At 42.7% G+C, this 14927-nt stretch overlaps 3 protein-coding genes across 3 annotated transcripts; 2 read left to right on the top strand and 1 right to left on the bottom strand.

Annotated features, from left to right (window-relative positions):
* Window positions 1–1181: 1181 nt before the first annotated feature.
* gngt2b (guanine nucleotide binding protein (G protein), gamma transducing activity polypeptide 2b) lies at window positions 1182–2250 on the bottom strand (the record flags this gene model as incomplete). Its single annotated transcript, XM_084078647.1, has 2 exons — window positions 1182–1310; window positions 2167–2250. 2 exons carry the CDS (start codon window positions 2248–2250, stop codon window positions 1182–1184), a joined length of 213 nt encoding a protein of 70 aa, XP_083934773.1.
* A 3941-nt stretch (window positions 2251–6191) lies between these two features.
* LOC311060228 (dynein regulatory complex subunit 2-like) lies at window positions 6192–7454 on the top strand (the record flags this gene model as incomplete). Its single annotated transcript, XM_084078361.1, has 1 exon — window positions 6192–7454. The coding sequence occupies one exon, from the start codon at window positions 6192–6194 to the stop codon at window positions 7452–7454; it is 1263 nt and encodes a 420-aa protein (XP_083934487.1).
* A 2214-nt stretch (window positions 7455–9668) lies between these two features.
* LOC311060227 (dynein regulatory complex subunit 2-like) lies at window positions 9669–10913 on the top strand (the record flags this gene model as incomplete). Its single annotated transcript, XM_084078360.1, has 1 exon — window positions 9669–10913. One exon carries the CDS (start codon window positions 9669–9671, stop codon window positions 10911–10913), a length of 1245 nt encoding a protein of 414 aa, XP_083934486.1.
* Between the last annotated feature and the right edge of the window lie 4014 nt (window positions 10914–14927).

Below are 14927 nucleotides of genomic sequence, written 5' to 3'. Positions count from 1 at the left end.
TATTAGAGTTAAGTAAATGTGGGGTCTTGGGACAGCCAGGGGTCCTTGAGGGGGTCCGCAGTTGCACGATTGATAGCTACTCCAAACTCCGAATGGACCCTTAGGGGGTCTGAGATGTCTCAGAGTTAGATTAACACTGAAGATTTTACCGCGTCAATTGGGGTCCCACCGCCCCAGAGATAAAAATGCTATCAAATTAATCTGTGATGTAATGCATATCAAACTGTGTGTGTGTGTGTGTGTGTGTGTGTGTGTGTGTGTGTGTGTGTGTGTGTGTGTGTGTGTGTGTGTGTGTGTGTGTGTGTGTGTGTGTGTATGACAACAAGCGATCATAAAGTATTAATCAGGTATACTGTACAGCTGTGGTAGGCAAAAGGCGGCCCGTGGGCCAGAACTGGCCCGTCATGTTGAATGTTATGTTTTCACTGTCAACTTTCCTCTTGAGACTTTTGGATGAAAAAATCTCTCACGTTTAAAAAACAAACCAAAGCTGTGTTTCACATGCCTTGAATGATCCATTGTTTCTCTCCGTTCTAAGAGACCTTGAACCATGAAAGAGCTCTTGTTCGAAAAGGAGTATGACTCTCTGTCTCCAGATAAAATGAACAAAATATCCTCTAAGTGAAACATTCAAGGATGACGCTTGCACAACAAGGATTACATAAGCATTTCTGTGTGCACCTGTAACATTTGATTCCACATGCGTTTCTATCAATTGTTATACCACATCTTTATGTAGTATCCTTTATAACAATATAATTATTATTGTATATACGGTTGTTCCAGGTCCTAAATTAGCCATTGATTGTGTTCTAGCCCACAATCTAATGGCTTTGAAAAAGTTTGGCCCGAGGCCAAACTTACTTGCCGACCCCTGCTGTACAGACTAACAATAACATCAAACAGCCAGACCAGGTCAAAGCTTTGTACATCTATTTGTGTTTAATTACAAATTGACCAAGGTACATATCCATATCCATATCCATATCAATATACAGTATATAATCCAGTGATAGGGGGGAACAGGGAGGTTCTGTGGTTGTACCAATACAACATCACACCAAACAGTCTCCGAGCCTCTTGAAGGCTCTTCCACATGGATTCTACAGGATGGGAGTGACTGATAAAAAAAATCCCCAAACGACAACAGCGGAGTCTTCCTGTGGCGTCGTATGTGTGTGTTATGTTATTATACAGCCTCCCTTGTCTCCCTTGTAGGGGTTCTTGTCATCTGGAACGCCTTTGATCAGGGGGTCCTCTGCTGCCTTGCCCTCCACCCAGTCAATAGTATCTTGACAGTTTGCACCGACCTGTTAGTCAGAAGAGAAAGGTAGAAAACAACCCTGTATGTTACAGTCAGTTTTTAAAAGTGTAATATGAGGATTTATATTAAAACGGAAATAAGAGAACATATTGCAATTGATAACAATTAAGATAATGACTACTGGTAGGTTAACAAAAATACTGCCTATACTTATTTTTCATTCATAATGCACACAGTCTACACTTAGATTAAGCTCATATTTTTTCATTGTGTTAATACTCCACCAATTAAACCCTCTATATGTTTGATCCAAGTCCCTCAGTGCTCTAGTGTCTTTTTTGTTTTCTGTATTTGTCGCTGAAAATAGACGATCGGCAAATAGCTTGTCGATCTGCGAATGCTGGGGTTTACTCAGTGGTGGAAAAAGTATTCAAATGTTTCATTTAAGTAAAAGTATCAATACTGTAGAAATACTCTGTTTCAAGTAAAAGTCCGGAATTCAAAATTGACTTACGTAAAAGTACAAAAGTATTGGTATCAAAATGTACTTAAAGTTCCAAAAATAGTACTCATTATGCAGAATGTCTCCTTTCACACCTTTTCTAATGTACAAATTGTATATAAATATTTTGAAAATAGCAGATCCACAAGCTCACGATGTGTTGCATTCCGAGCTTGTAGATCTACTATTTTCAAATGGCCAAAATATATATAGGGCTGTTGGTTAATGTGTGTTTTGTAATAATAATCAAAATCTACAAAGTAACTAGTAACTAAAGTTTCCAAATAATTGTAGTGGAGTAAAAGTACAAGATTTGCCTCTGAGATGTAGTGGAGTAGAAGTAAAAGTACTGAACATTAAGTGGATTAGGTGGTTAAAAGGAGAGGAGCTTTGAACTCACTGCTGTGCGTGGGGTGTTAACCTCTTTCGTCAACTGATCCATCTCCATTTTCAGGATTTCCTTATCAGACATGTCCCGAGCCATCCTGGCTGTGGGAGCAAAGACATCATAGTTTTAATTACTACCTGATCATACAACATGCTTAATTACCACCTGATATACAACATGCTTAATTACCACCTGATATACAACATGCTTAATTACCACCTGATATACAACATGATAAATTACCACCTGATATACAACATGATAAATTACCACATGCACACACTGGTTCATAACCCTGACCCTAACCCAACAAATACTGGCAAATGCAAGATTATAGAATACTATATCATAGTATTCTATAGCCTGGCAAAATATAACACTATATTATATTGTTCTATATAGTATAATACCAAATTATTAAATATTATATTATAGTATTCTACAGTATGTAGTATAGCACTATATTATTGTATTCCACATAGTAAAGTATTATATTATAGTATTATATTATTATATACAGCATAGTATAATACTAAATTCTATTGTATTTTTCTATATGGTAAAATACTAGCCTATATTAAAGTGTTCTATAGTAAATTACTGTATAGTATTCTAGGTAGTATAAAACAATACAATATTCTATTTAGTATAATGCTATATTATAGTATTCTATAGAGTACTATATAAAATAATGTAAACTCTTATTAAGCATTATCTCTCCATGGCATCCTATCCTCCCCAGTGCCTACATCGTTGATGCCACTTGTATTTATTATTTATTATTATACACTTGATGTATTCTGCTGCATTTCATTCAAATTCAGCCGCAGCTTGTCTTGGTGGTTGTATAGTGAGAAGTAAGAAATACCTTCTTAATGTAAGACAATGAGACAAACGTCTCCCTTACCTGTTGAATGGTGGGATGCCCCGTTAAACCAGAGAAATGTGTTGAGTTGACGTCTCGGCTTCCCTCACACTGACTGAGGAGCTGATGTGCTGATGTCCGTTCTGCTGCTCTTCGCCAGGGCTCATCCCTGCACGCTCCTGACGAGGAGGAGGAGGGGGGGGGGGCTCGGCACAGGATTTGGCCTCCGGATGTCACCAATCCCCCCCTGATCAGATTAAACAATCAAGAGCCGTAATTCCCACAAGCCTCACCTGAGCAAGGAATGGAGGCCAGCACACATACAGTACACACAGCTCTGTGCCATGGCTCTGGTACTTGTGTAGACTAGCTATGCCAGTGGTTCTCAAACTTTTTTATGTCAAGGACCCCCAAATTGACGCTTATTAGCCAGCGGACCCCGATTTGAAAAGATAAGCCATGGCCCCCATAAGAGATTTTTACGGCTCTCTAGCAGTGATTCTCAACCATTTTAACTTCAAAGGACCCACACTTTGACATGCATTAGGCTACGGACCCCCATTTAATGGCATTCCTATCACTTGGACAGCAATTTATATTGTAAAATCTATGTCAATTTAACTCTGAGAGTGTACCCAAATGGACCCGTTAGTACTTGTACATTTGTACACTCTCGTTTTGTACAGTGTACATTTGTACACTCTCAGAGTTACAGACCCATAAGGGTCCATTTGGTTCCTATCCATCATTTAGCTGGGGACCCCCTGGGGACCCCCTGGAACCCCCTCAAGGACCCCTGGGGGTCCCCGGACCCCACTTTGAGAACCAATGCTGTAGATGGAGAGAGAACGGTTTCACACCCCGGGTTCACTTTTCCTGACCTAGTGATCAGGAAAAGTGAACTTGTCTTCCAGGAGGAAGGAGTCCAATCAATCAGGTGATTGTTTAATCCAATCAACTGCTGTAAGCCTTCCAACTTCACTCTAGTCACGGGCTTCTCAAAGTGGGTGCCGTGGCACCCTTGGGTGCCTTGACGCAAGTCCAGGGGTGCCTCAGAATACTTAATAATAATATTTGGAATTTATCAATGTCACTTCAGTTTAACCACTTAGACCCTCTATACTTAGTAAAAGGGACCTGAGTTCAACTGTACTTGGTGCGTTTTTTTTCCAGCCTACAGAACACCAAGTCTCTTCACGAAAAATAGCAGATCTACAAGCTCACAACGCGTCACAACGTGACTTTAGTTACTAGTTACTTTGAAGATTTTGAGTAATATTACAAAACATACACTAACCACTTCAACCCTATATATACTTTGGCTATTTGAAAATAGCCGAACGACAAGCTTGTAGATCTGCTATTTTCAAAAGATTTTTCCACTAACAAACTTGTGAAATGGGACACACTGCATAACAAGTACTTTTACTTTTGGTGCATTAAGTATATTTTGATGCCAATACTTTTGCACTTTTCCTCAAGTACATTTTGAATACCAAACTTGTACTAGTACACTGCTCCATATTGAAACGACAGAGCCCCACTACCCCAGTTCCCTTTCAGTGCTACACACACACACACACACGCACACGCACACGCACACACACACACACACACACACACACACACACACACACACACACACACACACACACACACACACACACACACACACACACACACACACACACACACACACACACACACACACACACACACACACTCACTCGTAAGTGACATTTGCTGTTGGACAGGACATGTTATTGATCCTGTGTTAAGCCCTATTCACACTCCCTTCACTCCTAAGCCATTTTCAGGATCTGGGCTAGTCTCATCTACTCCAGATTAACCCCAGACACGTGACGTCACTGTGGATTAACAGCGGGCAGCGTAGAAAACACAAGAGCCAGTTAAAGGGATAGTTCTACCAAAGAAATACTTTTTTCCTATCGATTAGTCACCCCATGGAGAGTAGAATTCATGGATTTGTTTTTGTTTTTGTCGCATTCCTAAGCCAATTAAGTTGATGACCAGCGGACCGGTAGGCAGCGGTTCCGGTAGGAGACATAAAGGAAACACTTTGTGTCTCCTACCGAAACCGCTGCTGGTCATCAAATTATTGGCTTAGTAATGCGACAAAAAACAAAAAAACTATTCATAAATTCAAGTCTCCATGGGGTGACTAATCGATAGGAAAAAAATCATTTTGGGGGTGAAGTGGTGAACTATCCCTTTAAAGTCAAGTAGCAAAACAGACAGAATCACCACAGTTATGTACAGTGGTGGAAAGTAACTAAGTACTGTACTTAAGTACACTTTTGAGGCTGTTTTAGTTTACTGAACTGTACTGAGTATTTCCAATTTTCAATATCAATACTTTAACTTCTACTCCATTACATTTCAGAGTCAAATATTGCATTTTTACTCCACTGCAATTATTTGAAAACTTTAGTTTCTATTTACTTTGTGGATTTCCATCATTATTCCAAAACATATATTAACCACTTCCGCCGTAACGTATACTTTGGCTATTCGAAAATAGCCGACCTACAAGCCCACAACGCGCCACGATGCGACGCGTTGTGGGCTTGTACATTGGCTATTTTCAAAAGCTTTTTATTCATTTGAAAACTTGAAACGGGACATTCTGCATAATGAGTACTTTCTACTTTTGGAAGTACATTTTGAATTCCGGACTTTTACTTGTAACAGAGTATTTTCTACATGGCAGTATTGATGACTTTTTCCACCACTGCCCCCAGTCCCCTGCACTATCCATGGGGAGTCAGTGGAGTTCATGGACACAAGTACCTGGGCGTACACCTGAACAATAAGCTGAACTGGACTGATAATGTTGAGGGCCCTCTACTGTGACCTTTTCTGGATCACTTCACGGCCTACTGGTCTCTGTATATAGCCCCCCTTACATAAGAAATAAAGTAGTGTATACAAATGTACTTTCAAGCAGCATGCTTGAAAGTATGGATATGTCTTCCAGTTCAGATGGTTTGTGGGTAATGTATTTCTATTATTTTCAACCTGTAATTACGAGGTCATTGCTGATGTCAGCAATGACCTCATCGAGGCCCGCTAAGTATATAACATATTTGCTGTTTGCTATTATTCATTTTGAGCTACGCACAGTGGAATCACCGAGGCCTGTTTAGACATCATGGCAAAGAAAAAGGAAAAGGGAAAGAAGGGGGGTAAAGGTAAGGCAAGTGGACCCACAGCCGAGGAGAAAGTCCAGCAACTTTTGGCAAAGTTGCACGAGGAAGAGAAGCTGAGCATTCTCAGCATACAGAAACTGAACTACGAATGGATGGGTGTTCTTCGCAAACAGCTCAGGGTCGATCTGCGCAAAGACATCGATCTATCCAAGGTGATCTTTGAAAAAGTGCTCAAGATTAAGGATAATATTATCCAGTCTTTGGCGGATGACCTCAACAATTCAGAGAAGCAGGCGGCCCAGGCCCAGGTCTCTCACCTGCAGTTCCAAGACAAACTGCAGGACCTGCAGGTGCAAAGACTGGTAGCTCTGGACCAACACTGGAAAGGCGGTCAGCAAGAGCTGAGCGCCGAGCTGAACTCCGAGAGAGATGAGATGTTGGTGCAGCATCGGGAAGAGATTGACTACTTGAAGGATGTATCTGTGGTGATGCGCAAGCGCGATTTTGACATGAGATTTGATGCCAGCCTGAACTACCAAAGCCTTTGCAACGCGTTGCAAAGGCTGCAGATCACAAAGAGGGACCTCGCGGCGAAGCACCTCGAGGAGCAGAAGAAGAGAGACGATATGCTCGAGCTCAAGCAGGACGAGGACACTTACGAACATGCAGAGGCAGAATTTAAGGTCTCTTTGAAGGCCATGGAAGACCGTTGCTGCACCAAAGGGATTTTAGCTACCGGGAGGAGGCTGCGGGGGCTACAGAAGATGCGGGACACGATGGTGCTACAGCTACAAGCGGGATCGGGCGACAACGGCAATCAGAGGGAGCGGGAGACCGCGGAAATGAGAGCCAACGTCGGAAAGGTGGCCATGAAGGCGACCAGGGTCAAGGTGAGGATGAGTCGTGAGCGCACCGCGGCAAAGCACCGGCTTACCAAGCTCGTCATGAACACCAGCTCTGCCGAAAAGAAGCTGCGGGACACTCGCACGAAGGGGGAGAGACTTCTGTTTCGAGCCCAGATGTGTGCCAAGATAGACGGCGAGCAGGTAAAAGTCCTGCCGCCAAGCTCAAAGGAGGAGGGAGCTCACGCAACGGAGCCACCGCCCAGAGCAATAGCAGAGGAAATGGCGGAATATAGGGAATTGGAGCAATTCTGGCAGCGCTATAATAAGGTTCGACTGGAGCAGCTGTATCTGAAGCAGCAGCAAATTGCTCTGACACGAGAGAACAAGCACCTGCATGCTCTTGTGGGGAATTACTTTTGATTAATTCCATTAAAGGCACTAAACCTTTTGAGGGGTTCAGTGCTGTGTCAGTACACAGTGTATACAGTATATAAGGCACTAGTTCTACACGTTGTGTCCGGTGACCGTGACCCCCATGGTCCAAAAGGACTACCCTTACACCGGGCTGTAAACTCAGAGAGTTTACAAAATGGAACCGGCTCCACTCAGATTTACATGATCCGTAAGGGACCATTTGGTTGCTATTAATATTTTAGCTGTGGACCCCCTGGAACGGCCTCAATGACCCCAGGTTTTGAGAGCCACTGGTGCTGATGGATTCCTTCTATTTTCATCCCCGCCAGGCAGCTAGCTTTGCACAAGCCTCAAATGTGGGTGAATGAATTCTGCAGAACAGTGCTTCTGAAATGTTTATATATATATTTCAACTACCCCCATAACTTGATGCTATAGGCAACTGCAAATGTCTGTATTTTATGTAGCTGAGCATAGGGGTGCAACAATTAATCAAACTAATCGATTTAATACATTATAAAAAAAGATCATCGATAATCAATAATTTAACAAAATAATAGATTAATAATCAATCCCTGTTTTGGGTCTGTAATTATATAAGCGAAAATGATGAAAAAATTAATAAAATCTACAGTAGTGAAAATAGCAGATATACAAACTTCCAACACGTTGCATCGCGACAAACATTAAACGTTTACTTTAATGATCAATCTATTGCTTGGATCAGTGGAAATAACATAGTATACTTTACGTTTGTATTTATTGGTATCACAAAGAAAACTATTTTTTTACATAATAAATACCGTTATTATTTTTTTCACATTATTTTTTTACATTAATGTTATATTATCATTAACTTCTTAGTGTTTTGCACAATTACTTTGGGGCCCACATACTGTAGGTTGGAAATCGCTGCTCTAGAGGAAGGGCCAGAGAGCAACCTGTTCTTCCTGAGGAGGCTCAGGTTCTTTGGCATTTGAAGCGTCTGTTGCGGCCAGTCACATCAATACAAGCGCCAACATTTCCTTCCGGTACTCAGCTGCTGAGTAGCAGCGGCGTTACCCATATTCACCCTATACCACCATGTAGAGGACCCATGGGACTCGGTCAGTCCTTGCAGGTAGCCATGAACCTGTACAATGATGGCGATTGTCGCTCCACTACCAGGTGTTCCGTCTGGTTAGCATACTTATGACAAAGGTATATTTATAGTTACATTTGTTTTTGTTTTACTTCGTTTTGACTTCATGTTCATCCATTTCAGTAGTTCGTTTTCAAACATGTTTGCTAGTTTAGTTTTTGTTCATTTTTGTGTTACTTTGAGTCAGAAAGCTCAGAACAATAGTGAACATAGTAGATATTTTCTCTATTTTTTAAGAAACATATTGGATACTGGCGAGACTAAAACTAAGGTGTTTGTAAACACACAATACAGTTTCAGTTAGTTATGGGTTTACATTTTTTTCGCTTAACTAAAATGTTTTTTCAATTCTGGGTTTAGTTTTTCTTTAGTTTTAGTTAACTACAATAACCCTAATGACCAATGTGACTCTTGCTCTCGCTTTCATTTGTGGCCCTCCTTTTTTTACCTGGCTTGCTATTGATTCTAATCTGCTGTGTTTCTATTATCTGTTCTTGTATTTTTATGATTGTTACAATAGCCATGGCAACTGACTTTCCCTCGTGGGAGCAATAATGATCTATTTATATACACTGTAGCCCCTCTGGTTCTCAAACCTTTTCATGGACTGGACTCCCAAATGAATATGTACTGTATGTGGCTGTGGACCCCCTTCCGAAAAGATTTTGCGTCAGGGACCCCCATACAAGATCTGTGTTGTTAAAATGTTTCAAGAATATTCAAATGTTTTCACCTTTTTTTCCCAAGATTTTTTGAAAATAGAATCTACAAGCTCACAACGTGGATGCCCAATTGGGTCTCCTAACGCAGCTGACACCGGGTAATTGAATTATTGGCTTAGGAATGCGACAAAAACAAAACAATTTCCATGAATTCAAGGCTTCATGGGGTGTGTAATTGATAGAAAATAAGCCATTCTTTTCGACCTGTAATTCCGTATTTGGGCAAGGCTGAGGTCAGCAATGACCTCATCAAGGTTGGTCATATATTACATTTATATTACATTTATATTACATTTACCATTTCATTATTATTCATTAGCAAAGCACAGTGGGATCACTCATACAAATTTATACATTATGCCAAAGCCCAAAAAAGGCCCTGCTGGACCCTCGGCTGAGGAGAAACTCCAGCTACTTTTGGAAAAACTCAAACAGGAAGAGGAACTCGGCGTTGAGAGCATGCGGCAAGTGAACTGCGACTGGCTGGATGTATTTCGCACCTCGATCAAGGAGGATCTGCGTCAAGACATTGACCTGTCCAGGCAAGTCTTTGAAAAGGTGATCATGAGCAAGAGCAGAATAATCAAGTCCTTGGCGAGTGACCTCAGCGATGCGCACCAGCAGGCAGCCCAGGCCCAGACCTGTCACCTGCAGTTCCAAGACAAGCTGCAGGCTCTGCAGGTGGAAAGACTAAAGGCTGTGGACCAGCTGTGGACAGGCGGTCAGCAAGAGCTGAGCGCCGAGTTCAACTCCGAGAGAGACGAGAGGTTGGAACAGCACTGGGAAGAGATTAACTACTTGAAGGACGTATACGAGGCGATGCGCAAGCGTGATTTTGACTTGAAATTCTATGCCAATCTGGACTACGAAAGTGTTAATGACGCATTGCAGAGGATGCAGATCGCAAAGAGGGACTTCGCAAAGAGGGACATAATCGCGCACCAGAAGAAGTTAGACGAGAAGGCCGCACTCATGCAGGACGACGAGGATAGTTACCAAAAAGCAATAGTAGAATTTAAGGCCGCTTTGAAGGCTATGGAAGACCGTTCCCGTACCAAAAAGATCATAAAGCAGGCGAAGAAGCTGCGGAAGCTGCAGAAGTTACGGGACGTGATGGTGCTACAGGCAAACTCGGAGGATGCCGGCAATCAGAGGGAGCGTGAGTTCACAGACCTGAGAGTCAGCACGGACAACGTGAAGGTGAAGGCTCGCCAGGTCAAGGTGAGGATGGGTCGTGAGCGCACGGCAACGAAGGATCGGCTCACTAGACTCGTCATGAACACCAGTGCCGCCGAAAAGAAGCTGCGGGACATTCGTACGAAGGGGGAGAGACTTCTGTTTCGCGCCGAGATGTGTGTCAAGCTAGCAAGTGATCAGGGAAAAGTCACGCCCTCGAGCACAACGGAGGAAGGAGTGCATGCAACTGAGCCACTGCCCAGAGAAATAGCAGAGTCAATGGCGGAATATAGGGACATGGAGCGATTCTGGCAGCGCTTCAATAAGGTTCGACTGGAGCAGCTGAATCTGAAGAGGCAGGAAACTGCTCTGACACGAGAGAACCAGTACCTGAATTCTCTTATGCGGCATTACACAGAATTTTGAGGGGTTTAGTACTACGTCAGTAAACAGCCGTAGTATATAAGGAATTGGTTCTCAACGTCAGGTCCTGGGACCACCATGGGTCCAAAAGAGAGTGCACAAATTGGTTCCATTTGTACACTCTCTGAGTTAAATTAACACTGAGGATTTTACAGAGCAGATTGATGTTCCAACCTATTTCTGTTTGTAAATATTTTTTCAGTGGGCGTGGCGTAATTGACTGAGTTAAAAGCTTTTCTTCCCAGTTCCCCAATCTGTTTCATACAGATTGGGCATGACAAACCTTTAGACACAATACTTTATTTTACCTTAAACCTGATTTGAAGAGTGCGCAAGGAAAATGTTTGATGATCGCCTCATTCCAATCATTTTGTATTATTACTCGTCTTCATATAGATTTTATTTGAATGGCAGTGGCAGCTGTTACAGTATGGGAGTAACAGTGGGATCAATTGGCTTTGCCGGTTGCTGATCTTGGTCTGGGTCTATAGCGGATACGGAAACGGTGTGTGCGTGTATATGTGTGTGCAAATGACCGAATATACTGATTACTAAATACTCCCTACAGCCTTATGCTGCTTTATTACTGACTCTACTGCCTTATGCTCCATTATTACTGACTCCCTACTGCTTTATGCTGCCTTATTATCGACTCCCTACTGACTTATGACTCCCTATTACCTTATGATGCCTTACCACTGACTCCCTACTGCCTTGTGCTGCCTTATTACTGACTCACTATTGCTTTAGGCTGCCTTATTACTGACTCCCTACTGCTTTATGCTGCCTTATTATTGACTCCCTACTGCCTTATGACTCCCTATTACCTTATGATGCCTTACCACTGACTCCCTACTGCCTTATGCTGCCTTATTACTGACTCACTATTGCTTTAGGCTGCCTTATTACTGACTCCCTACTGCCTTATGCTGCCTTATTATTGACTCCTTACTGCCTTATGCTGCCTTAATTACTGACTCCCTACTGCCTTATGCTGCCTTATTATTGACTCCCTACTGCCTTATGCTGCCTTATTATTGACTCCCTACTGCCTTATGCTCCTTATTACTGACTCCCTACTGCCTTATGCTCCTTATTACTGACTCCCTACTGCTGTATGCTGCCTTATTACTGACTCCCTACTGCCTTATTCATCTTTATTACTGATTACTGACTCCCTACTGCCTTATGCTGCCTCATTACTGACTCCCTACTGCATCACGCTGCCTCATTACTGACTCCCTACTGCCTTATGCTGCCTCATTACTGACTCCCTACTGCCTCATGCTGCCTCATTACTGACTCCCTACTGCCTTATGCTGCCTCATTACTGACTCCATACTGCCTTATGTTTCCTTATTACCGACTCCCTACTGCCTCATGCTGCCTTATTACTGACCCCCTACTGCCTTAGGTTCCCTTATTACTGACTCCCTACTGCCTTATGTTTCCTTATTACTGACTCCCTACTGCCTTGTGCAGCCTTATTACTGATACCTGCTGCTTATGCTCCCTTATTGTCAAGTGGTACTGCCGTTCTGTTTGTGTTGTAATCAGTTGCAGGTGGGGCCTGTGGGGCCCCCCTTGTTTGTGCATGTGCATGTGTTTGTGCATGTGCATGTGCATGTGCATGTGCATGTGCATGTGCATGTGCATGTGCATGTGCATGTGCATGTGCATGTGCATGTGCATGTGCATGTGTGTCACGCACACAACGTATTTATGTGGCGTGTGTGTGAGGGGTGCACTGTGCCTCCTGTTTGTGTTAAATTCCCTACTGCCTTATGCTGCCTTATTATTGACCCCTTACTGCCTTATGCTGCCTTAATCACTGACTCCCCACTGCCTTATGCTGCCTTAATTATCGACTCCCTACTGCCTTATGCTGCCTTATTACTGACTCCCTACTGCCTTATTCAGCTTCATTACTGATTACTGACTCCTACTGCCTTATGCTGCCTCATTACTGACTCCTTACTGCCTCATGCTGCCTCATTACTGACTCCCTACTGCCTTATGCTGCCTCATTACTGACTCCCTACTGCCTCATGCTGCCTTATTACTGACTCCCTACTGCCTTAGGCTTATTACTGACTCCATACTGCCTTATGCTGCCTTATTACCGATTCCCTGCTGCTTATGCTCCCTTGTTGTCAAGTGGTACTGCCGTCCTGTTTGTGTTGTAATCAGTTGCAGGTGGGGCCTGTGGGGCCCCCCTTGTTTGTGTGCATGTGCATGTGTCACGCACACAACGTATCTATGTGGCACGTGTGTGAGTGCACTGTGCCTTCTGTTTGTGTTAAATTCGTGTCATTATTTGCAGCTTTGTCTTGCATGCATTCAGTCACAGCTGTTTATGCCGTACTCATACAGACACACAAACATACATGCTGTACTTTCGTTTTATCACTTGTCTTTTATTTGACTGTTATGTGAGTAGACTCCCTACTGCCTCATGCTCCCTTATTACTGACTACCTACTGCATTATGCAGCTTTATTACTGACTGCCTATTGCCTTATGCTGCCTTATTATTGTCTCCCTACTGCCGTATGCTACCTTATTGGTGGTGCCGCGCTATGAGCTTGTATATCTGCTAGTTTTTTGAATAGCCAAAGAAATCTAAAATGACACAGATGTGTTCCCGGATTGAATGGGCTAAACTCACCTGTTCCTTGTCAGACTGTCATTTAGTGTGAGTTTAGTGTCTGTATTTGAGTTCTTGTTGGTTATTAAACCTTTTTGAGTTGAATCTCGCCTGGCTGCTCGTTCTGCATTTGGGTCCTACTTCACACTCTTACCTAGCCTGATCATCAGCCTGAAGCTGTGTGGAGCTTCAGTCTGACATTGGCTGCAGTGTCTGCGATTACCAGGGGGAGGGGATTCAAATTTCCTTAAACCAATCACAAGAGATCCACGGATCCGCCTACATCTGATGTCATCGCACAGCTTGTTTTAGCAGATATTCGCTGATTGGCTTGTCGTTAGACCACCTCCACCTCCGACTCTGATTTGACAGTTTTTTCTTCGACCGTGAAAAGCCATAGGCTCACATTATGACACCAGACCAAGAGGAGCAGTCCACTCAGAGAGTGGGCGGGGTCTATGGTCTGGAACCAGGCTAACTCTTACTCTGACAAATATAGGAATGACACAAGTCTCAAATGTGGTTGAATTGAATTCTGCAGAACAGTGATTCTCAAACGTTTTAATTTCAAGGACCCCACCATAACTCTTGAGAGTGTACAAAATGTGGTTCCATTTGAACACTCTCAGACTTACAGACCTGTAAGGGTCCATTTAGAACCCCTGAGGGTCCCTGGACCCCACTTTGAGAACCGCTGTTGTAGAACAACCGTTTTCTTTTTTTAAACGCCATTCAGCCAAGCAACGTGTTTCACTCATGTTTCCCTTTTTTCCCTCTTTTTTTACAGACGAGGGAAAAGGGGATTTGAGCCCTCCCCCATGTTGGAAGCCACTCCAACATGGAGTGGCCTCTTACTTTACTAGAGTTTGTCAATTTTATCAATACTTTGTACTTTTACTACTGTACATCTGTACAAAACATACATTAATTAAAGGGATATTTCACTTTCAAACATGTTTGGGGTGTATTTTCAATTACTTTTTTCATTTATTCTTTAGAATGCTTTGGGAAAATGCCAGAAAATAGAAAAATAAATGAAAACATTTATTGAAAAACCATGGCCCTCTCACGTATTAGCAGGACAATATCAGTCAGTTGAACCAAGGACTGGTGTTTTCTATTTTGCACACAAGTAAATGTACGTGCGTGCAACACCTTCATGTGATATTATTATTATTTTTTAGTTAGGAACACTTTCCATCTGACTGTAGTGAGAGGGAGGATGCTCTTTCACACACAGTGCCTCACATTGCAGTCTACTATCACCGTCACTAGAGGGCAGCAGAGATTTAACTTGTAGCCCACCTGCACTTGCTCTTTTCATCTATGGACTTGGTTCTCAAAGTTTAACCCACCTTAACCCTATGTTAT

The sequence above is a fragment of the Gymnoscopelus microlampas genome (genome assembly GCF_963454915.1).
Source record: "Gymnoscopelus microlampas genome assembly, chromosome: 14".
Taxonomy (NCBI): domain Eukaryota; kingdom Metazoa; phylum Chordata; class Actinopteri; order Myctophiformes; family Myctophidae; genus Gymnoscopelus; species Gymnoscopelus microlampas.
Note: the sequence above shows the minus strand (reverse complement) of the source record. Positions and strands in the feature narration are given on the sequence as shown.